We start from the raw sequence: 24,909 nt of genomic DNA on the forward strand, positions 1-24,909 counted from the left end.
AATCGAACCCAGGTCGGCCGCGTGCAAGACAAATGCCCTACCCACTGTGCTATAGCTCCAGCCCCCACCCTCCTATTTTTTGAATAGGGTTTTACTCCTTTATTTGTCCTGCAAAGGAGGACAAAGGAGTTTTGATCTGTTTGTAAATGAGTCCTTTTGTGGCACGTGTTGTATGTATTTCCCCATTTTCACTTGTCCTTTGACCTTGTTTATGGTGTTTTGAGCATGTGAAAATATTTATTGCTTAATATATACTGCACAGTATTAATCCATCTTTTCTTTTACTTCCTCTGTATTTCGAGTTGGAATTAGAAAGTCCTTTCATAGACCAATGTCAAGAATAATACATCCTGTTTTCTTCTAGCACTTATGTGGTTTTATTTGTTATATTTAGGTCCCTGATCCATTTCGAGTTTAATCTTATGCATGGTGTGAAGTATGACTGTAATTAAGTGGTTCTCAAACAGTGATTTTGTCCCCTTGGGGAATATTTGGCAAGGATGGAAAACATTTTGGATTGTCACAACTAGGAGGAGGAACACTGATGGTATCTAGTGGGTAGAGGCCAATGCTGCTGCAAAATATTGCACAGCCCCACCCCAAATCCTAGTAATGCCAAGACTGAGAAATGTTTTTTAGTTTGTTTTTATCAAGTGGCTACCCACCTGTTCTAGCACCCTTATAAAAAAAAACTCCATGTTGGACTTAGGAGAGGTTCAAAGGGCTGATCTCATGCTTTGCATGCAGAAGGTCTGGGTTAGATCACTGGTACTGCATGGTTTCCTGAGCACAGTCGGGAGTGATCCCCAGCACCGTGCCAGAGATACCCCCCACTACAACTCCCACATCACTGGTATGGTCTCCAAACCAAAACAAAAAAACAAATAGTCCATCTTTATTTATACTCATGTTGATTTCTGGACTTGGTATTGTAGGATGTATTTGTCTACTCATGTGCCAATACCACATTGTTTTTTTTTTTTTGTCTTTTTGGGTCACACCCAGTGATGCTCAGGGATTACTCTTGGCTCTGCGCTCAGGAATTACCCCAGCAGTGCTCAGGGGACCATATGGGATGCTGGGAAAAGAACCCGGGTCAGATGTGTGCAAGGCAAACACCCTATCCGCTGTGCTATTGCTCCAGGTCCCCCACCACATTGTTTTAATAATGGAGATGTTTCAAATACTTTAATTTGGGGCCAGAGAGAGAATACAGTGAATAGGGCACTTGCCTTGCATGCAGTTGACCCAGGTTAGATCCTCAATATTCCATATGATCCTCTGAGCCCCTCCAGGAGTGATCCCTGAGCAAGCAGAGTCAGGAGTAAGCCCTGAGTAAGCCCTCAGTGAGGTCTGACCCCAAAATACAAAAAAAAATTGATGATTAAGTCACTGCTTGTAGGTTTCTTTTTTCAGTGTTTTCCTGACTATCCTTTTAGGCTTATTTCTCCTTAATCACTTTGGTCTCAATGGATTTGACTCAAAAAAAAATTTAAACCGTATTGATATTTCTATTTGAATTGTGTTTCAACTGTGTATTTATAAATCAATGCAGAGAGAATTCACTTGTTTATAATATTCTTCCCCAAAACAAGGGATGTCCTTCCATCTGAAACAGTCTAACTTTGTTATGGGATTGTGTTATAGTTTTTCCTATATATGTTCTGTACATATCTGGTAAATTAACTCCTAAGTATTTAATCTTATTTACTATTGCTGAAATTGGACTTTCCTCTGCTACTAATTCTTCTCATTGGTTGTGATTTGCAAATTCAAATGAAGTAAATTGATTTTTTGTGTTTATATTCTGCTAATTTATGGAATTCTCTTGTATAAATTGGCTTTGTCATCGATTCTCAGGGAGTTTCTAGATATAGTACATCATCTACAAAGAGATATATGTTTAGTTCTTTATTAAACAAATACTTATGCCTCTAATTTATTTATTTTGTCTAATTTCAGTGATCAGTTTCTTAGGTATAATGATAAATAGAGACAGTGAGCATCCTTGCCTTGATCCAGATTTTAGTGAACGTACTGCTAGTATTTCTTCACTAAGATAATAGAATAGGTTTTGCATATTTTATCATGTTAATGAAGTATCACTGAATTTCTATTTTCTCGAGGCCTTTTATAAAGAATAGGTGTTAAATTTTATTTAAGACCATTCTAGCATCTGTGGAAATAATCGTATTTTTTCCCACTTTAGACCAATTAATAAGGATAGGATAATAGTGTAGGACTAATAGATGTCCTAATATTGAACCAATCTTCCATTTCTGGAATAAATTCTATTTAGTCATGGCATATTAATTTCTTAATGTGATATTGTATTCTGTTTGCTAATATTTAATTTAGTATTTTTGCATCAGTAATCATGAGTGATATTGGTCTATAATTCCTTCCCTTCCTATATCCGCTCCTTCTCTTCCAATACTGTTTTTTTTTTCTTAAAGCAGGTTAAGTTATCAAATCTTCATAAAAGACTCATAAAGTAAACGGAGGATTTTAATTTCATTTTCAGTACTCTGAAACACTTTCTAGAATGTTGGGATTATCTGGACTTTGAAAGTTTCGAATTCCTATGGGAAACCATCTGATCCCAGGGTGCTTTTTAATGGCTGGGTTCCGTAATCACTTCCTCTGTTTCTTCTGTAGAAATTACTTTACTAAGCTTACTAAATATAATAGGGTCAATTTAGGTGATCTTCATTTTTCTAGGAACTTTCATCGAGGTTTTGAAATTTATTTTCATAGAGCTCTGAAAAGTAGTCTCCTGATTTTTAGAATATCTTTTCTTTTAGTGGCATTTCCCTTGGTTATTTATACTTTTACTTTCTCCCTCTTTATTTTGGAGGTGTAGGGGGCTCCCAAGAAGTGCTCAGGAAGCCTAGGGCCCCACCATGACTCTTGGCTATAATATGGTGCTGCTGGTGTCAGATTTACCTGGGCGACTCCGGCAATGCTGAATGGACCCAGGCCTGTCCCCTGCCTTACTGGGGAACCATATGGTGCTGGTATTTCAACCGCAGTTGGATGCATATACCCTAACCACTGTACTGTCTCCCAATCCCGTGCCTCTTCTTGATCGTGATTTTTCAAGTCAAGATTTTATTAAGTCTATTCTCTACCACACTAATTTGCTTTATCTTGTTATTTTTTTCTGTGCTTTCTTTGTTGTCCTTTTCTAGTTGTTTATAACTTAATTGATTTTTCATTTTATAATTGATACTGCTAAGCATGTTTAGGTATATATTTTTCTTTGATAGTGACTTTCAGTATCTGAGTGTCTATTACATGGCGTTTTCATTGCCATTATGTTTTAGAAAGTGTGTTGAGTATAATCTGTAGTTTTCCTTTCACCTGAGCTATGTTTAATAGATTGAAAGTTCTTCAAGTGGAAGGAATTTTCTGTTTTATTTTGCTAGTAGCCTCTAATTTTATTGCATTTTGATTTGAAAATGCTAATTGAAATATTTACACTCTATAGAACTCACTGATATTTCCAGTCAACTCATTAAAATCAATATTTGTGAACGTCCCAGGAGTACTATAGAAAAAGGCATGTTCTCTATTATCAGAGTGTAGCTTTTTATTGATTAAACTGTTTAGTCTTCTTGATTTTGTTCTCTTGATGGGTCTTGTACTTATAGTAGTGCATCCTATTATTAGTGCTAGTATTAGTTTCTGTGTATATCTACTTGTATGGTCTGTGTTTTTGCTTCATAAAAGCAGCTGCTGTGTTATTTGGTACATATTCACAAGTGTCAATATATTTTTAGCATTTAAACGTGCTCTTTGTTAAATTTAATGGTTTTAGGTTTGAATTCTACCTTTTCTGCATTTCAGATCACTATCACCACTTTCTTATGTTTTATTTGTCTGTTATTTCTTTTTCCATCCTTTTACTTGTTTTTTGAGAATCACTTTATTTTAGGTGAGTCTCATGTTATAGCAGATACTGAGTTTGCTTCGTGAGCAAAATTAAAAGTTGTTTTCCTTTCAATAGGCAACTCAAGCTCATTCACATTTATTCATATAACTGTATTATGATATATTTTATAATGTTTTTAAAAATTATATATATTTTCTCTATTAGATATGTATTCTTTGTTCACTAACTTTATGAAATTGTTTTGGTATGTAGGAAGATTTTCCTTTTTTTCTACTGGTGGTACCTTTGTACTTATTAGAGCATTTTAATGCTATCACACCCTGCTTTATTTAGTTTTTACTATCTGGTTCATCAGTTCTTGATGATATACTTTATCACTGATCTATCTGTCACCTGTACAATAATCAAATAACCAATGAACTTACCTTACGTCCTTCTTTATTTTTCTCTTCTCCCAGCTTTTAGTTGCATCATTTTCTGTTGTCACATTTAAAATCTGTACATTAGCTTTCTGTCCTCATCTCCATTGTAACTTTAATTTTAGATCTAAATTTACATGCATGAAAATGACATTTTCCAACATTTTCTTAGTCATCCTCTGGATGACTAAGGTTAGAATTCTTACCAGGGAGATTGTCCTTAGTGAATTCCTGATTTAAAAAAATGAATACAAATTGCCACAGTTTTGGGATATTTAAACTGCAGTTCTGTAGCCTTTTTAGTTGAAAAAACAGTGTGGTTGGATATAAAATCTTTGTATCATACATTTTCTAACTGTTTTCTGCAATCACTCTGTGAATCTTCTATCTCTTACTCATTGTGTGGCATTTGTATGTTTTATTCTGTTTATGAATTGAAGATGGTACCATCTTCTATCACGATACCGTGTTTAGCTATTTTAATATTTTGATAGTGAGGCAGGGATTGTGTCCTACAAACTTTTGATTTTCTTCTGTTTTGTAGGGCTCTAAAATTTGCCCCCTTTTCTTTGTTTCTCATTTAACATTACTATATACTCAATTACATCTCCCTAAAAATTACATATAAAAATTACATATACATATAGAAAACTTAACCCCCCAAATGACTGTCTTTATACATAGGGTCTTTAAAAATTATAAAGGTTAATTAAATAGTAGAGCCCTAATTTTCTAAAGTCACGTGAGTGCACAGTGAAAGGAAGCCATCCACAGCTCAGGAACTTAAATGGCAAGTCCAGTGTGAGAAAGTCAATTTCTGTTGCTTCCGCTGTCCAGTCTACAATATCCTGTTATGGCAGCTGGAGTAGACTAATACAACTTTGAATTGCCAATAGGCAAAGTCCCTTCTTTTTTTGCCTTTCGTTGCTTCTGAAATGTATATGCTGGCACTGAAGATCAAAAATACTTTTAATAAGTCCTTTTCCTGTAGTTTGTGTCTATCGAAACCATTTTAAAAGTACTTCCATTTAGGACAGACTTAGTTTTTCTGGTAACAGTTTTAAATCAACTTTAGGCTCCATCACCTAATGTCTCCTCTTTTATGCAGTCTTTCAGAATCTATCCTTCCTCCCCTTACAGCACGAGGTAACATGTCAAAATTTGGTGGCTTTTCCCCCCTGAGTTAATTTTGTGCTTAGATATGCTCTGTTCTCAATTTACACGGATGATATATTTTTGCATAGTTTTATTTTTCCTTTCCTAGTGTCCTATAATTTTATGTTTGTTTTTAGGCCACATCTGGAAGTACTCAGGGTTTACTCCTGGCTCCGGACTCAGGGCTCACTCTTGGTGGGGCTCCTGGGACATATGGGGTATCAGGATTGAACCGAGGTTGGCCTCATGCAAGGCAAGCATCTAACCTGCTATATAATTTTTGAGGAATTATGGGAAGATGGCAACCAGCTACTTCAAAGTATCTTTATAGTTAGATCGACTCACCAAAAATATACTAACTTGCCTCAAATAAACAGTCTTATATCCATAAATACTATAAATAGAACAATCTGTAATAATAAATATAATAAAAACACTATTTCATACCCACAAAGTTCACAGGGCAGCTCTTGATGGTTGACACCAAGAGTAAAAATACAGATTGATTTTTTTTTGTAATAGACTACCTGACTAGCTCTGGCAAAAGCTCCTTTTTTGGTATGAATTTGCCATTCTCAATTTGACCACAGCCTATACAAGGAAGGAAAATTCACCAGGAATTCTACCCTAAAACAATGAGTTACAGTAACTTTTAAAAAAAAATTTAATACACAAACACACCCCACTATGGAGTCCTTTTTTCTCCTTGCTTTAGCCTGAATAATCAGTATCCTGCCACTTAACAAGTTTATCTGTAGCCAAGAGTTTAGCCATGTAGATGGAGTTGATCCCAGGCAATTTATTTTTCATATGGCCTGGGGGAACAGAAATTTTCAGTGTAAACTTGTAACACTTGGCTCCTAACTAAGTCCAAACACCTCTTTATATCTAAAGATGTATTTTCTCTGTTGAATTAAAAAAACAGTTAAGATGCTATGTTACAGTGTAGACTAAGAAGTTAATCACAACCTCTTCTCTTTATCCTTACTCTCACATATATCTCCTTTAACAATATTTATATAACATTGTATTATGCCTTCTTAGCAACCTTGTGAAACTAAAGTTATCCTCATTTTAAAGATAAGGAAGAATTAAAAAATTAATTTTTGAATTTTTGAATTTTTTTTTGTTTTTTTAATCTTTTTTTAAACTTTTTTAAATTCTTTTTTCTTTCTTTTTTTATTAGTGAAACACCATGAGGTACAGTTAGAGACTTACAAATTTTGTGCTTGGGTTTCAGTTATACAATGATCAAGTGCCCATCCCTCCACCAGTGCCCGTCATCCATCACCACGGGTCCCATATATTTTTTAACATAATCAAAAGTTATGGAGTTTGGATTTAAACCTGATTATGCCCATGATCTCATCACTGATCTCTCAGGAACTTAATCGTCTAATGCTAAAGATCATGATGATAAAGATGAGGCCGTCTAATCTAACTGTGTGCTTACTTATGCATTAGGTACAATTTACATGTATTAATGCCTTCAATCCTTGTCCCAAACCTATGAGTTACTCTCTGCTATTATTTAAGACAATTGAAATTATTTATTTGTCCAGGGCTGCTATGCAAATCCAGGAAGTTCTGCTTCTCCGTCTGTGCTATGAAAAACCAGAATATGGTCTAATACTTTGCAGAGCTGTGGAAGATTGTATATAAGAATCTCATTATTAATGCTTTTGTAAAGAAAGAAAATAATGGCGTAACTAAAATCTAATAAGTGAAAGAAAGAGAATTGCTTTCTAAGAAAATGTCTATTCAGCAATTTGGCTACAGAGTTCCTTTTCCTGTACCTATAGCTTTTTCTCTTGTATCAATATACAGTCCTTGTAAGCTGAATGTGGAGAAACACATTTTCTTCTGAGTAGGCTCCAGGTCTGAGGAATGTAAATTGAATGGAAAGTCTTCCAAGGAGCTTGGTGACCCAAATACTGTTAAACAAATGAAAATTTCTCCAGATTACTTAGAAATGCTAAGTATTATCATTTGAGATGTGTAAACTTTCCAAAACGTACGTACGTATGATCTGAACTCTACTCTTGCTGATGTGTAATGGGTAAATTAATTGCTCTCATTTCTACGTTCAGTTTAAAACCCTTTCCAATAGTCTTACTTTGGTATTTAGACATTATTAACAATTATGCAGATAATGACAATGGGTAATATTTTTATGTCATTTCTGTAAAAGCTCAACATTCTTCTCTCCTACCCCACCTCCAAGAAAACCAACTTAATGAGCCACAAAACATGTTATAATGAAGGGGGAAATATTTTTAGCATTTTTATGCAGAAAATGCCTCATTAAAAGCAAATGCTTCAGCAAGCAGATTTGAGCTTAATAAGAACTATTTTCAAGTGGGGCTCTTATAACAAATCATCAGCAAGCAAAACTGTTCTTTATAAAGACCTTGATGGCTCTAAGAGGCTCTTACCTTTCTTTCTCATTCCTTGGCTCTAGGGCAGTGATATACTGAGTATAGCGCACCACTTGGTAGACACTTCAGGAGTGAGAAGGACATGAAACCTATTGTCTAGCCACAAGTATGAAAAATGTCTACAACTTATCCAGTATCCTTGGTTGTTTTGTTGGAATATATTCCAGGATGCAAATTCACTTAGATGAAGGCTCTTCTCTGATGGGTGCTTGCTATCACATGACCAAATATTTTGAATCTCTTTTGCATATTGTAAAAGCCATCAGGGCACAGGGGTTTATTAGTCATACATACAAATTTCATTCAAATGAAAACCACAACTTGTACCCACATTGCTGTGACTTTTAGACAGTGGGCTGCAAATCAGAATGGCGAGACTTCAGGGGTTGAGCCATGAGGGCAGATTTGGCCAGAAACCAGAGCCCCTCACTTCCGTGATGCCCTATGCAGAGGCTCTCTTGTCTCCACAGGGCACACTGGGAGTGAAGGTGACTGCAGGGGTTCCGAGTGGAATACAGTTTCATTATCTTTGATCTGCATTTGGGGACTTGAGCTAAGTTTCTGCCTCACCCACCCAGGCAGGACTGAAATCACACCACTGATAATTAGTTACCCTGCAGGGTCAGAGAAACAATATAATAGGTAAGACGCTTGCCTTGCATGTTCCAACCTGAGCACCCCATATGGTCCCCTGAGCTCTGCCAGGAATGATCCCTGAGCGCAGAGCCAGGAGTAAGCCCAGAGCACTGCCAGGTGTGGTCTAAAACCAAAACCAAATTAGTTAGCCTGCAGAACTATCCTCTCATATAGAATGGGGAGCATTAGATGAGTCAGCTTTAAATGGTCATTTTCCACATCATTTACATTTCTCTCCCTGCCTGCACTCCCTCTCATCCTCCAGCCCGCAATGAGTCACTCCACTCTGAGTATTCTAGTAATAAGTGTCGCAGTGGTGGCATTGTACACTTCCTTGAGCCAGGCTCTGTGCTCAGCTTGCTCTCTCTCTCTCTCTCGCTCTCTCTCTCTCTCTCTCTCTGTGCCTCATCTCATTTACCCCTTAACTTCTAGACTAGGTGTTAATACCCACATCACAGACCAGTGAACCGAGGGCAAAGAAGGCAAGCAATCTGCTCTCCGCCTTCCAGCTTGGATGCAGAAGAATAAGCACTTGCAGCCATCTTTCCCTTCATTTCAAGTCCTTAAATATTTTATGGCATTGTGTGACCAGTGAAGTAAAAAAAAAATTCATCTCCATCCTATTCTAGAAAAGAATAAAAGAGTCATTCCTTTCAGAAACAAAAGCGAAAACCATCCAGTTCTTCCAAATGTTTATGATCTGGACCCAGACTCCTTCACTGCAGTAGTGGAGGGAAACTACCCCAAGGACCCAATCAAGCTTCTCCACAAGCAAGGTTAGGGTGGCAGGCCGACCCCAGACTCACCGTTAAGAAGTGCCGGTCTTTAACTTCACGCCTCCTCTGACTGTGAGTTGGGGGGTAGGCGGGCAGTGGAGGGGCTGCCACAGAAAGGGGGGCAGCAGCTCTCTGCTCCCGGCGATCACTGCGGCTCCGATGTTCTGGTGGAAGGAAAAGCAGTCATGCAGAAACATGCTTGGCATCTTTAATTTTCCTTCTCCCGTTAGGAGGGAGGAAAGGGCTGGGGGTGGTGGGGTGAGAGGTGGGTTTGGGCTACTCTGGCTCACTGGCACAGCAGGTCAAATCTTCAGAATGGTTCTCAACTAAACTTTCACTGGATTAATATGGAGGTGGGCACCGTCATTCCGGTGTTTTGTTTTGTTTTAGGGCCACACGTGGCGGTGCTCCTGGCTGACTTCTTGCTTTGTGCTCGAGTCACTCCTGGCAGGGCTCGGGGGACTATATGTGGTGACGGGGGTTGAATGCGGACAGCTGCAGAGAAGGCAAGCACTTTACCTGCTGCATTATCTCCTTGTCTTGACAGTCTGCTTTAAAACTGTTGGTAGTTTGAACTACACCACCAAGGCAGAAGTATTTACACTGTAGAGATGGCTTTTTACTTATTTTACTTATCTGCACTGCATCAGTTTAGAGAGCCTGTGACCCACAAAACCTGTTGCTTATTTCCCATTGGCTTGGCTAATGTTGGCACCTTTCCTCTTTTCATCAGTGGGCTGCAGAATGACCTAGTTACCTGCATATTTTCAAGCTTTCTGCTTTCTTTCCATGTCTGCTTGGTCTGTTCTGTGCATCACCTGCATGAAGTACCAGATTTGTGATGGGATGCCAGTAATGCCTCCTAGTCACAGCCAGACAAGCATACTCATCATCATGCCGGTAATCCACAAACTGCCTCCACGGTCAGTGGTTTTCAGGAAGACCTTTTTTGGGGGGATCACACCTGGTGTTGCACAGGGGTTACTCCTTGCTCTGCACTCAGGAATTACTACTGGCAGTGTTTGGGGGACCATATGGGATGTTGGGTATCGAACCCTGGTCGACCACGTGCAAGGCAAACGCCCTACCCACTGTGCTATCGCTACAGCCCCCAGGAAGACTTTTGGAGACAAGTATCTTCCTTGTTGACGTGCCTGCCTCCACAGCCACCTCCCATTCTCTTTGCAAGCAGTAAGTGGACTTTTCCAAATGTACAGTGCAGAAAAAAGTTTTGCATCCTTAAATTCATAACAGAGTAGAATGCGAATGCTGGTGGTTAGGGAGGGGTGAAAGGAAAGAAAGAATCCAGAGGGAGACATCAATTTAATTTTCAATTCCATTGCTGCCTTCTTACACTTTTTTAGAACCTCTCTCTCCATATGCCCTCAGCTGGGAGCAGGCAAGGAAAGTAATGGCTCCCTAATCCTTTTTTTTTTTTCTTGTGGGAGGAAAGGGAAAACATTTGTCTACTAGAGCCTAAAAACGACAGTAACTGTCTCATTCACTTAGACTGAAAGAACTTAGACCTCAGCCCTGGAACTGCAAAGGAAAGGAAATATAAAAATCTCTTTTTTTCCACATAGTAATCTCTCTCCCTGTCTTACAAACATAAGTGATGGTGTAACTTAAAGACATTACTGGCTCTGGGCATTAAAGAATTGCTCAGAGAAAGGGAGGAAAAAGAGGGATAGGATTCTAAATCACCCGAAATCCATTAAGGCACCGTTTCCTTTGGGGCACCATCGAAGCTTTATGGCATAATCAGTGTCTTTCTGCAGAGTTCCCCGTTCACCGCTGAAATTACCTGCTACCTGCCGGTCTCCTTCACTAGACCAGGGGTTCCTTGTGGGGCAGGACCATATTTTATTGCTTCCCTGAATTCCAGATTTAGCACAACATCTGGTCCTCAAGAGGCTTTATTGAGAGGGTGACTATTAAGCAGACCTCGAAGACAGCCAATTTCTTGGCTTTGAACTCAATTTTCCCAGTTGCCTCCTTGCGACCCCAGCACCAACAGGAGGACAACACTGCTACCACCGCAGCCTCCCTTGTCTGTGCTTCACTGTGCACTCCTTCTTGGCAGAAGCCAGCATGTTCCAGCTGTCTAAACAGAGGAATGACCAGAAAGCTCACCAAGGCATTTGCTAAGCCAGGACTGATGGATCAATTTTACTCATGGCCACCAGGTGGCAGAAGTGGTATTCTGATGAATGTACTGTTAAGCTACTGGGTTTCTTGGACAAGGTTTTAAAAAAAAGCCACTTTCTAATTTTAATTCCACACTGCATGTTTTTAATTCTATGATGCCTATAATTCCTGTTTATGGTTCTCTGCAGTGCTATTAAAACTACTATGCCCAAGATTTGCTATTGAGACAACCACAAAGCAAGCCAGTCTGAGGAGGGCAAGACATGGCTCCCTGGTCTTCCTTCCAAACCCCAGGAGGCCCCAGAATCTTCCTTCAGCCCCAGGAGGAAGTTATGAGAAAATTGATATTGGCACTTTCTGTTCTTCGGTTCTGTTATTAAGTCCTAACCTGAAAACGCAGTGAAATGTGATCATTCAGGAACAGCTTACTGTTATCTGGCTAATCTGGAAAAAAAATCTAATCAGGGCTGACTTATTAATAATAATAATAAAAGGGTAAAAATGATTATGTCTAAAGGGCTAACGTTCCTCAAGCTATGTCATTACATAGATCAGCTGGAACATGCTTGGGATCAGAGAAAGCATTGAGAATGGTCAGATTACTCTGGAGTCATCTGAACTGCCAATCTTCAACCAATTTTCTGCAGAACTTGATTCAGTTCTACAACTGAATTGTGAACCTACTCTATTTTGAGCTCATGCTACTTGATTTAAGTTTTCAAAAAATTAATAGGAGATCCAGGGCTGGAGCGATAGCACAGCGGGTAGGGCATTTATCTGCCTTGCATGCAGCCAACATGGCCAACCCGAGTTCGATTCCTCCGTCCCTCTCAGAGAGCCCAGCAAGTTCCCGAGAGTATCTTACCCGCACGGCAAAGCCTGGCAAGCTACCTGTGACATATTCGATATGCCAAACACAGTAACAAGTCTCACAATGTTACTGGGCCCGCTCGAGCAAATCGAGGAACAACAGGAGGACAGTGACAGTGACATGACAGTGACATCCCTGTTCTTGAGTTTCTCATGGATTAAGGGTGTAAGTCCAGCCCATACAGGATTAGTTATGATCTAGGGTAATAAGTGGCCCAGTGGGATCCTAAGTGAAGGACACCTAATCTGGGCTGTAAATAAATGGCAGAAGTGTTAAGAAATACTTCTGGAAATGTGACTTGCACTAAAAATTTGTTACAGAAGAATGTTTTAGCCAACTTTAAGATTGGAGTGAATAGTAAAAATGCAAGAATTACTTCCAGACTGCTAGCCATCCTCTAAATTATAAATGTCACAGTATATTCTACTAATAACCAAGAGAAGCTGATTTATAAACAACTTCAGAAGAGTATTAGGGTCACTCTTTCATTAAAAGGGGGAGAGGAAATTTTTACCTTTGCATTGAAGAAGATAAATGGAAAACAACCTTGGTTATTTAATTTCTCCATCATATTGATAATGACATTAAAGCATTTATTTGGAACTGGAGTGATAGTACAGTGGCTAGGGCATTTTCCTTGCACATGGTCGATGAGGGTTCAATCCCCGGCATCCCATATAGTCCCCCAAGCACTGCCAGGAGTAATTCCCGAGTACAGAGCCAGAAGTAACCCCTGAGCATCGCTGCGTGTGATCCAAAAAGCAAAAAAAAAAAAAAAAAAATTAAAGCATTTATTTGAATTTTAATACTCTTGGGGAATACCATACCCCTGAAGAGCACACAGAATTTGGAACTGAATTTGGAATTCTATACATTTAATGTATAGACATCTGTCTCCATAGCAAATATAGAAAGGGCAATAGTGCTGGCATGCCAACTTCTGACACCTATGAGGGATTCCAAAAGGATGTGCCAGTTCTTAATCTTGTCCTAGTTTGAGTGGATTGAAGGCATGGGAGAGTAATCAGTGTAAGTCTCTCTCCTACCTGCACTTCATGTGTTACCTCCAAAGTTCTCAGAACCAATAGATATTTGGTTCCCTAACCAAATATAGTATAGTGGGGAGGAAAAGAACCCAGCCTGGAAATTCAGAGGCCTGCAGTCTTGGCATGATACCTGCCCTGCCATCAGAGCAAGTTTCCTGACTCATCATGGTCTTCATGAGCAACCTTGAAGCCAGATCATGGGCTTTCAGTAGGAGAAAAGGGTCCTATATAAGCAGGTCCTGGTTGTAAGATAATGGTGGAGGGAAGAATGACCATCATCCTGATATGCACAGGACAGTCATGAACAATTAGTAGTGAAACATATTGAGCAAATATTCCAGCAGAATTGCTTGTAAGAGAGGAGCCTAGAAATTACTTATGAGTCAAACTACTTCCCTTTGATGGTTGGGTTTCTGGCTGTTGGCCAACAGACATAAATGGAGTGAGTTTTAAGGCCATGTCCTCCTGTCATTGGACTTTCACTTCCCTGTGTTCTGACATCTGATTGTCTCGATGTCATCAAGTGTTTATGGATTACAAGGAAAGGGCTGTGGTTCTAGATCAATGGGTGCAAACATCTAAGAGCTTCATGAGCTGCATTTATGTCTGCACATTTGAATACTGTAAATATTATAATGTGGTTCAGTGGTAGAGCATATATGCCTTGCATGTGTGAAGCCCTGGGTTCCATGCCTAGCACTGCAAAGAAACATTCCCTTTACTATCTTACGTTGGAATATCACGCTATTTTTTTTTAAAAAATCTGTGTTTTCAGGAGGGGCCTCCCAAACAATGCTTAAGGCATCCAGTGGTCACTCCCAAGGGTACTTGAGCAATCAGGCCTGAAGTGTCAATGCCCACACCGAGGGTTGCAAGGCTGCTGTGGTTCAGTAGTGCTTAGGGGTCGTGAGGTCCCGGGAATCAAACTTGAGCCTCCATGAGCTGCCTTCCAAGTTCTCACAGTGCTGTTGGGATTTCCATGGATATGGGCAGATCCTATGAGCCCTGAGCTTCATTGTGGCATAGCCAACAGTACACTACAAGCACTTGCTCTAATAAGGGGAAGCATTGCTTATGATGCGACAGAAACCCCACATGGGACAAGCTCCGTGTCTCTCTCCCAGGAAAGCACCCCCTGGTCAGTCACCTCTGCGCAGGGCTTGCAGGCTCTGGCGGGCATGGCGGTGCAGTTCCTCCACGCAGGGGGGCCTGGTGGCCGGGAGGAAGATGTTTCTCTGCTGGTGCCATGGCGCGCGGTAGTACACACTCAGCTTGCTCTCCACATCCAGGTTGGAGACGGCTGTAGGAGCAAGAGGGAAAGAAGCATTGTGTCAACAGCTTGCAAGTGTATCTGATGAGCCAAGGGTGGGATGGGCGTGGGGGCAGAGCAGCCTGTTACTCCCAGAGGAACTTGCCCAGAGTTGGAGACAGGTTTACAGTTGACAATGCAGCCAGTGCCAACCTCTGCCTTCCAGCCAAGGGACCAGCGTTGGAGGAGGGGCTGGAGAACCACCATCTGCCTGTGGCCTACTCAACACCTTCGCTTGGCATCCCCTGGCACCAATACTTACTGACCTGGACAACCCCATGGCTAGTCATGTTTCGGGGTGGCGTAGGGATGGGGAGGGGGGCTGTCTTCCAAGAAAGCAGAGAAAAGTCGCAACAAGTCCAGAAGATTGCAGAACTCTAGTCCCCTGGTCACACGAGCTCTGAGTCATAACTCTGTACTCCAGGAGTGTGGTCTGCCCCTGCGCTGCTGTCTGTCACCTGTGGCCTCGAACCCCAGCCCCCACTGTTTGACTATATCCAGCCCTCCACTGTCAGTTTCATTGCTTTCCGTCTTTGAAAGCTTCACCCCTTCTTCCTGTCTCATCCAGTGGAGAATACAGGGGCTGGAGCGATAGCACAGCGGGTAGGGCGTTTGTCTTGCACGCGGCCGACCTGGGTTCGATTCCCAGCATCCCATATGGACCCCTAGCACTGCCAGGAGTAATTCCTGAGTGCAGAGCCAGGAGTAACCCCTGTGCGTTGCCAGGTGTGACCCAAAAAGCAACAAAACAAAACAAAACAAAACAAAACCGGGGAGAATACAGGCACTACAATACCCTTACAGAGGTGACGGGTATGGAGGGAGAGAAACCACAGAAACCATGGCGGTGCTGGAGGGGAAGGGGGGAGGGTCCTGGAAATTCACCCAAGAGATCAGGGAAGGGCGCCTCATTCCCCTCCAAGGCTACATTGAAGCCCCTCTATCTATGTACACACACACACACACACACACACACACACACACACACACACACCACAGCCTAGAAAGGCCTGAGCAAGGAAGACCAGAGAGAGATTTTATGGACTGAGCTGCTCCGAAGCAGATTTCTGCACCGAGGTCCACCAGAGCACCCAGGCAGCCTGCCAGCCTCAGGAGCCAGAAAACTGTCTGCTTCCCCCTCAGCCCACCCTGCCCTCACCCCTTTCCCCTCCCTGCCTCTCCCCTCCGTGTGATTTGGGGCATGCTGCCCAATTGTCTATTCCTCTGCTGCAAGGAGGCCTTTGGCATTTCTCTGACCCTTCTCTTTCGAGGGCCTGTCTACCGTTACACTTTGTCTGAGAAGCCTCACATAGAACGAGATACTCACCAGCAGAAGCAGAAAGGCGGATGAAAGAGGAGGGAGATTCTTTTGTAGAAGGGGAGTAGAAGAGAGAAAACAGAGGAAAATGCACTCTTTTGATAATTAATACCCCTCCCCCAATTACTGCATTTAAAGCAGCTATTTTTTGCCTTGGGTTTTGTTCTCCAGTGCAGTGTTTAGTCGTGCTTTTTCTAGAACAATGCATAATAACCACAAGCAGCACCAATAGAAACAAAGACACTGTTGCAGAGATGCTGAGGAAGCATCACACAGGCAGGGCCAACGGGCCGGCATCCTGCGTCTGGAACGGTGCAGACCCATAGAAATCTCTGTGATGCTGAACACTCTCTCAGTGATGGAGTAACCGCTAGTCACACGGTTATTATTAAGTGCTTACAATTATTTTATTTTTAATAGTCTCTATATAGTGACTATTAAAAATATAATAATATTAAAAATATATAGGAAAACCAAGACTTCCAATAGTCTATTCTGTTTTCTTGCCTTCCTTACAAAGCAGTTTTCTTCATTTCATCTAGATTCATTCTCTCTTGGTATTTAATCCCCAGGAAGGATTCGAATCCCAAGGATTAGAGATCTGGATGAGGAAGATAGCCATTTTTCTGAAGAGTTCTGGTGGCAATTTTGCATTCTTGAGTTCATCTCAAATGGTAATTCTTTCCTTGGAAACCTATATAAGCACTTGGTGAGCCAATCAGGAGTCACTGAGTTCGGAGGACAAGAAAACTTAGGAGGAGTCACTGAATGTGACTACAGCCTTCCTGGTCTCAAATGAAGTGAGGTAGGCCACGTTTGGATCCGAACTTTTCCTTCTCAGGTGTAAGTAGCGAAGACAATGAAGACAGACACCTTATTTAGGCACTGTCAGAGGATGCTCTGGTTCTGTGACCAAGGGTGACTTTAAAGTTAGTCTCTCCATGAATGGGGTTCAAGTCCAGCCCAAAAGGACCCATGTCACTTGTTACCAAACACAAAAGACACAAACACTGTCCTCCCGTTGTTCATCGATTTGCTCAAGCGGGCCCAGTAACGTTTCCATTTTTGAGATTTGTTGTTACTGTGTTTGGCATATTGTATACATCACGGGTAGCTTGCCAGGCTTTGCCGTGTGGGTGAGATACTCTCGGTAGCTTGCCAGGTTCTCCGAGAGAGGCAGAGGAATCGAACCTGGCTCGACCGGGCTGGCTGAGTGCAAGGCAAATGCCCTACCGCTGTGCTATCGCTCCAAAACACAAAAGACATAGCAGTGAATTCACATACTCATGACAGCTAGGAGGGACAGAACAGAAAGCTTCCCAGGTGATAAGCAAGAAGGTCAGTTACTGTTCCCCAAAGCAAGGGAATTCTGAGCCTTCCTCTTCCAGGTCCATCCCTTCAGGAAAGCAAGAGACAGGATTTAGGGTTTGCCTCTCAGTGACATGATGATACACAAGAAGACTACTGTCATTAAATGGACAAGTGACTTTTGTCACCAAAGACTGGTGTGCATAGTAAGATTACTCTCACCAGAAGCTCAGGACTTAACGTCTAATGACCCATCAGAATACAGGTGAAGTAACCATGCTACTCAATTATAATGTGGGAAAGAGCTGAGCGCCAATGATTTTTTTTAAAAGCTTATAAAAGTGAGTTTATTTTTTTTCTTTTTTTACAATTTTTTTGTGCTTGGGTTTAGATTATACAATGATCAAATACCCATCCCTCCACCAGTGCCCATTTTCCACCACCATGGATAATATCCCTCCCACCCCCATCCCTCCCATCCCACCCTGCCTCTGTGGCAGGGCGATCCCTTGTGTTCTCTCTCTCCTTTTGGGTGTTGTGGTCCGCAAAAGAGGCTTTGAGTGGCAAACATGTTCAGTCCATAGTCTACTTTCAACATGCATCTTCCCTCCTGGGAGGATCCTCCAAACATCCTTTATTTGGTTGAGCGCCAATGATTTAACTCAAAAGTTTTCTGAAACAAGACTCATCTGGATCCAGGGATGTGACTCAATGGTAGAGCACATGCTTTGCATGTGTGAGCCTCAGGGTGTGACCCTTAGAACCACACCACAGCACCAGTTGTCGTCACCAGCACTACAGCACTGTTGATGTGATCAACAGCACCATAACAACATCATCATCAACCAAAAAAATCCATCACTACTGCTTGTTAAAAACACAGATCCTGGCTCCTACCAGACCTTTTGAACCAGAATTTCCCAGCCAGAGGCCCAGTAATATGTATGTTCATGTGTAAAATAGCACCTAGCTTATTTGTGATCATCAGGCAAGTTTGACAAGGACAAATTTGTATTGTCCATATTGTATTATCCATAAGCCAGAGACATAGTACTGGGTTGTAGACTCTTGCATTGCATGTGGCCCACCCTGATTCGATCCCTCATGCCACACACAGTGCTTTACACACCACCAGGAGTGATCTTTGAGCAGAGAGCCAGGATGAAGTTCTGAGCAACTCTGGGCGTGACTCAAATGCAAAAGAACAACTCTTTCCAATACACCGGGGGAATCTTATGGAAGTGATGGGGAGATGGTCAACATGGAAAAAGGGAAGAGAAAAATGGAATCACGCTTCTACCCATGCATGGTTTTCCAAAAAGCTATTGTGTCCCAGGCACAGTGCCAGGCGCCTGTATACAGCACAGCCCAGAGCACACAAGAATCCCTGTTCTTGTGGAATTTATGTTCTCTGGTTCTGTATGAAAATAATTTTGATGTGATTCTACCTGCTGGCATTAGGGTGGGGGAAGTGACCCACCTATTGTTGGAGGAGCTGGCAGACTCTACCTGTTTAGTAATCTATGATTCCCAAGGAATGGTCCAAGACCTCTAGACTCTAAAAGCCCTAAAAACTAACATGTTTATAATGCTGACTCCTCCACATCCACCTTTCTGCAGTAAATAATCCCAAACCAAAGAATAAATTAGCATATCATAAAATAAACATAAAGAAATTCAGCAAAATTTCCTTTCCTCATTATTAAATATTAAAGAGTCAGTTATTTGAAGCAAGCATTGTTGCTGCGGTGCTTTGCTAACACCCCAAACACATTCTTACTGTGTCCACTGGGCAAGGCAGCACTGAATTTCTGGGCAGCTAAGCAAGGCCTGCTGCCAGGACTGCAGGTTTATAGATGCAGAGACTGACACATGAGTTCCAGCACGGGCAGCCAGTCATGGCTCCTGTGAAGCACCAGATTTCATAGAGACAGCCTTCAGGCCGAGGAATTCTTGCCTCTTCCCATCCAGAGCCCTTTTCTTTCCCTGCTGAGAAGCTGTAACGGATTTCTGCCATGCATTAGCAGGCGAACATTTCACTCATCAGTTGCCACGAATGCATTTATCTCTTAGACAAGGAAGGGAAGGAAAACTCTTCAGTGCCTTTGCTTTCAGTTTTGTCCTTTGGTTGCAAAGCATTAACTAGTATCATGTGTCCTCTGGAGGCAGACAGATAGGCACTAATGGATCTCTTCCAGGGAAAACTATGTCTCATTTTCCTTCTTCACAAAATCTCTTCCTTTTCCCTAAGTAATGGTTCAACAAAAGTTGAACCCGCTCATTCATCAGCTCGCTGTGCCATTGCAAGACTGCCCCACCTCTTTGGGTTCACCCTGACCCCCTTTTATTCCCAGTTAACACTTTCACCAAGCTGCTCTCTGAAGATAGCAGGTTTAGTAACCCCAATAATGTTTATCCTCATGAAAATGATACAATAAAGCAATGTTTGTTCTCTGCTCATTGGGCTATATCCAGGGGTCCCTCTTCAGTAAGAAGAATTCTAGGATCGTTAAGATACATGTGCTTCTGAGTACATGCCCAGTACACAGACAGAACCTGTGGCAGAACCTGTAAATTAGATTATATTACATGGCCAGGAGTTTCTTTGTGGAGGAGGGGTTCTCAAAGCAGTGCTCAGAGGACCAGAGGCTACATCCAGTGATATTTGCCAACTGGACCAGACGGTTCAGTGCTAGGATCTGAGGATCTGCTGTTTTTAGGGCCTGTGGTGCCAGGTACCACCAGGACCACCGTAGTGATGCTTAGGGACATCCCAGGTACACTTGCTGGTGCTCCTGGGCCACTAAGGGTATGTTCTTAAATGGGGGCACCATATGGTGCCAGAGTTTGAATCTGAGTCTTAGTACATGACCTAAGGCCCTTGACCACTGATTTTTCTCCTGAACCATAGCAAAGGGGTTTTGAGGTCCATACTCTGTTGGCTTTGAGTCTTGGGTAGATATTTTCTTGGGTGGATCTGACCTAATAAGTTGAGCGCCGTAAAGGAGACAGAAAACCACAAAAACAATTTGTAGCCTTGAAGAAGCAAAGCTTCGCATAGGAGAGAAGGCCACATAGCAAGAGGTGGTGGGTGGTCTCTAGGAGAGTAAGGCCTCAGTCTTACAACCTCAAGGAACTGAATCCAGCCAACAACCAATAAGCATGAAAGAGGCCCCCAGACCTCCCAAGAGAACTCAGCCCCAGGAAATACTCTGAGCAAAGGCATTAACTAGGCAGTTAACCCCTTCCTGGACCACAACCCACAGAACATGTGATGGAATAAGTGTGTATTGTTTGATATTTGTAAGTCGGTAGTAATTTGTGATGTGATAATAGCCAGAATGGTAAACTCCCACTATTTTCTTTACCTCCTGAGAGCTGATCTCTGGCCTCACCTGGTACTTGTTCCCCCCTCTTTGTTAGTACACCGCCAAGGAATGAGCAGACAAAGGTATAGGTTACAACAAGAAAGAGGGACAGCCATGAAGGGCTGTGGACACTTTGGTGGTCGGGGTGTGCAACATCTTTGTTCGTCAACACAATAAACTTGAACACTGCTATAACCATGTTACCTAAATTGTAATGAGAAAGGAACAAAGAAAGCAGGAATTAGGGAGCTATGTCTAATTTGTATCTTCTGCAGGAGAAAAAGTTTTTGTGGGTCTACCATTTCTCCTGTCTTAGACTATAGGTTCTTGAAGGGAGCTCGAGTAATATGCCAAGCTCTAAGGCAGATGCCATGCATGCGTGGTATTTGCACCCTTACCATTTGTTAGATAAAGAAATGGAAGCTTGGGAGAGATAAGTGAATTTCCAAAGTCACACACCTGCTAAGTGAAAGATCTGGGATTAGAAACCATCTCTGGTTTGGCTTCCAAGATACTGCTCTTTCCCAAACCAATATTGACATAAGTTTGTCTAAACTAAGACTGATTGGGGGGACGTGTGCAATTGGCTGTCTGCCACATAAAACCTATCCAGGGCTTCTCCAAATCAAAATAGAGAATTCAGAACTGCTGCTCTCTGACTCAGCCGGAGCATTAGGTATAAGCAAGTGCTGTGCAATTTCCTGAGAAAGTTCCAAGCAGATCTGTCACAATCTAGGAGTAGAAACACCACAAACAGATACCACAAAGCCAAACCACTGAAAGAAAATGGCTGCAGAGGAAGTGTCCATGAGGTCAGGAAAAGTTGAAGTTAATTCACACCCATTCACCTACACACTTCTAGAGAGACAATAGAATTGTCCGGGCAGGCCTTGAAAGCATCGCTCTGGACACTGGACTCATCTGCAGTGAGCTGGCTGGGAAGATGAGGGAAATGAAGGCAGCAAGCCTCCTGGAAAGACCAGGCCTGTTTTTGCCTGCAGGAAAAGGCTCCAATCTCAGAACAGTTAAGAAAGGGTCAGCATCAAGGGACACACATACCCTTGCCCAAGGCTGTCGAGTCCCCGGCCTCCCGTACCTGGCTGGGACTGGCATTCCCTGAGCACAGCTGTTGCTGGCATCCTGTGAGCCTCCTTCAGACCTTCCCCTGTAGGATGCATGCGAAGCACACTCATGGTCTCTCTTCCTGGAAAGCCTCTCTACCCCAAGGCTGCACCCCTGTGTCGGCTGCTCTCCTCATGCTACTTCTTTCCAGGCTCTCAAGAAACTGAAGGGGGAAGGTAACAGCTGAAATCAAAGTTTGGTGAAAATTTGAGTCATTTGAGTCATTCTGAGTCATGACTCAGAAGGAGAACGCCTGTTCTTTAGGGCGAAGCCATCCTTTCAACGTCCTCTGAGTGCCTGCACTTAGAGTGCCAGGTACTCAGAGACACCCCACCAAGCTCCCTTTCTGTGCTTCCACTCTCACCCTTCCCCACTTCACACAGTTTCCAGGGATCACCTCTCTCTCCAGACTGTCCAGTCCGCAGCCCTGTGATAGGAAGCTGAGTGTAGTGGTGACCCAGTTGTCTAGGAATGAGCATGTGAAGCAGTCAATTTCATAGATAGGCTGTTGGCTGGCCCCGAGTACCTGGCTATGCTGAGGGCGACCATCACAGTCACTGGTGTGGTAAGGAAAATGGAAAGGGACTTGGGGGCTTTGCTGCTGCTGTCCAAGTCCTCAAATCTGCTTGGGGTCCAAGGGGATTTAGTGACCATTCATTCCTGCCTGCCCTTCTTCCTGGGCAATCAGCCCCCTGCCAATTCAAATGATGGAGTGCCTGGGGTCCTGCCATCTGTGAAGAAGCTCGATGCCAGAGGGACATTCCCACCACCTGTTCCTACTGGGCCTTCTTTTATGTAAAAGCACTGCAATTCACACTTGTTCCCCACTGGAACACAGTACACAATGGGGACCAGCCCCCATCAGAAACATCTGCTTCCTCGAGGGTTCTTGTGCTCTGAAACTAGAATTGAAGGACATAGCTGTGATATATTAATTTATACACCAAAGATCTAAAACTACTCTTTTCCCATATAAATATTTCCCTGAATTTCTTCTCTTTTTTGTTTTTTTGTTTTTGGGCCACACCCAGTGATGGTTACTCCCAGCTCTGTGTTTAGGAATTACTCCCTGAGTGGTTCTCGGGGGACTATATAGGATGCTAGGGATCTCATCCAGGTCATTCACGTGCAAGGCAAGTGCACTACCTACTAAACTGTCTCTCCAGCCCCTTCCACCAATTTCTAAAACAAATTCTTCCACCAAGCCCAGGGTTCAAGTTCAAAAGAGTGAAGTCTGGAGCTCTCCAGCTTTCCTTGTTTCTTGATTGTCCTAGATTCTTGACATGTGAAGGGTAAAAAAGAATGAGCCCCTAGGGATCCATCTTTGGGGGATCTTACAACCAGGACACTGGAGGAGGGTACTGGTGTCATGACCCACCCTGCAGTCTGGTATTGGTGAGGGTGGGCAGCATTCAAACTAGAGAATCCTGATTCTCTGAGCCCCCCTCAGAGTGGCAGCACTATACCCGTTCTTTCCAGGCCATTTGTAATTTATTTGTTTTTCTTCGGGTCATTCTGCTGCCATGTTCTACACCATGCACTTCCTCCAGAATGCGAGCACAGATCCATCTGTCACAGCTCAGCTTTTGTTTTCAGAAAATTCCTTTAGGCATCAAGCAGAGTCACTGGATTCTACCGCTGGAAGGAACCTCCAAAATTACGGAGTTCTATTTTTTCAAACTGCAGGGCATGACCCATTAGTGGATGTGAAATTCATTCAGCAGATCAAGACTAGAATTTTTATAAACAATGGAATAGGGCAGCATGGAAAAGACAAGACCAAAAATGTGCTGCATGTAGACAGTATTGTTCCTGCCACATGTGTATGTATGTTTTACTGCACTGTCTTATGAAAATGGTTTCCATGTTCTGGGTAGCAGTCAACACACTGCAAGCTACTGTGTAGGTCACCCTCCTTGTATGCTGATTTGGAAATAGAGGTTCAAAGATTTGATTCAAGATCAGACAGCTGATTGGGGAGAAGCAAACACAAAGGTCAACTTCACGCACCCCTTTGATGAACTCTTCCTCTAATGCAGACAGCTTGCCTGCTACACCCGTCATTTCTCAGTCCTCATTCATAACCTCTCACATCTATCTTTCCCCACAAAAAACCCTAGGTCTGGGAAGACAGTACAAGGGTTAATGCACTTGTGTCACATGCGACTATGCTGGTTTGATTCCCAGCAGCACATATAATCTCCCAAGGACCACCAGGAGTCAACCCTACACACAGAGCCAGGAGTAAGCCCTGAGCACACCTGGGTGTGGCCCTAAAACTAACCCCCCCACCAAAAAAAATACCCAGCACTCTAGCCTGTTCTCACAGAGTTCAGCCATTTTTATTTTAGGTTTCCAAAAGTGCTTCAGCCCAGGGTGCAAACAAGTTCCCCAGGTGCTGACATTGTTGGTTAGCAGGACACTAAAGACCAAGAGAGGAGAGCTGAAACAAGAGTCGTCTCAGATAGAATTTTATGAACTGAGTGACACTCCACCGTTTTCATCTACAAAAATGATCTCAATAAGGTTTACTGGGAGACCAAGATGCTCTCAGCAGGAAGGAGCTTCTTTCCAGCAACCTGAAGTGAAACTGGCTGCACCGTCACCAAGTCATGACCCACATGTGCTGTTTTGCAGGGAACGCGGAGTGGAGCTGCTGAAATCAGCGGGAAGAACGGGGCTGTGGCTTAGACTCTGCTTTGTCAGCCCCCTTCACAGAGACACTGGGAGTTAGAGGAGGGTTCGAACAAATTAAAGTATAGAAAAGGTAAGTTGATCTTTCAGGAAAACCAAATGGATAGTTGAATACTTTAAAGATTCAGAAAAAGGGTGAATGTAACAAATTTGTTTTTTTTTTTATATGCAAAGGACCAAGTGAGGTAGATTCCAAGAAGGACTAGTACTCTAGGTTACTTGAAAGCAGGATCAGGGAGAGAAAAAAAGGTGCACAGAAATTAAATGAATAGGCTATGTCTTCACTCCTGGTCAAACACTCTCTCAATGTCATGCGCACAAATACATATGACTTCCCAGGGAAGAAAGTGGAGCTGGACCAGGAGACACAGGTTAGAAAAAAAACCCTGAAACACCCATCTTTATT

The 24,909-nt window shown here is 42.5% G+C and overlaps 1 protein-coding gene across 2 annotated transcripts in view; it reads right to left on the bottom strand.

Annotated features, from left to right (window-relative positions):
- NHS (NHS actin remodeling regulator) overlaps window positions 1-24,909 on the bottom strand; it is a 371,148-nt gene that overhangs the window by 33,045 nt on the left and 313,194 nt on the right. For both annotated transcript variants that reach the window (XM_056131256.1, XM_056131257.1), the window contains exons 2-3: window positions 14,532-14,684; window positions 9,350-9,483 (exon numbers count right to left, since the gene is read on the bottom strand). In XM_056131256.1, coding sequence (XP_055987231.1) covers window positions 9,350-9,483; window positions 14,532-14,684 — 287 coding nt within the window. The remainder of the gene's footprint in view (window positions 1-9,349; window positions 9,484-14,531; window positions 14,685-24,909) is intronic.

Source organism: Sorex fumeus, unplaced genomic scaffold (genome assembly GCF_029834395.1).
Source record: "Sorex fumeus unplaced genomic scaffold, SorFum_2.1 ptg000086l, whole genome shotgun sequence".
Classification (NCBI taxonomy): Eukaryota; Metazoa; Chordata; class Mammalia; order Eulipotyphla; family Soricidae; genus Sorex; species Sorex fumeus.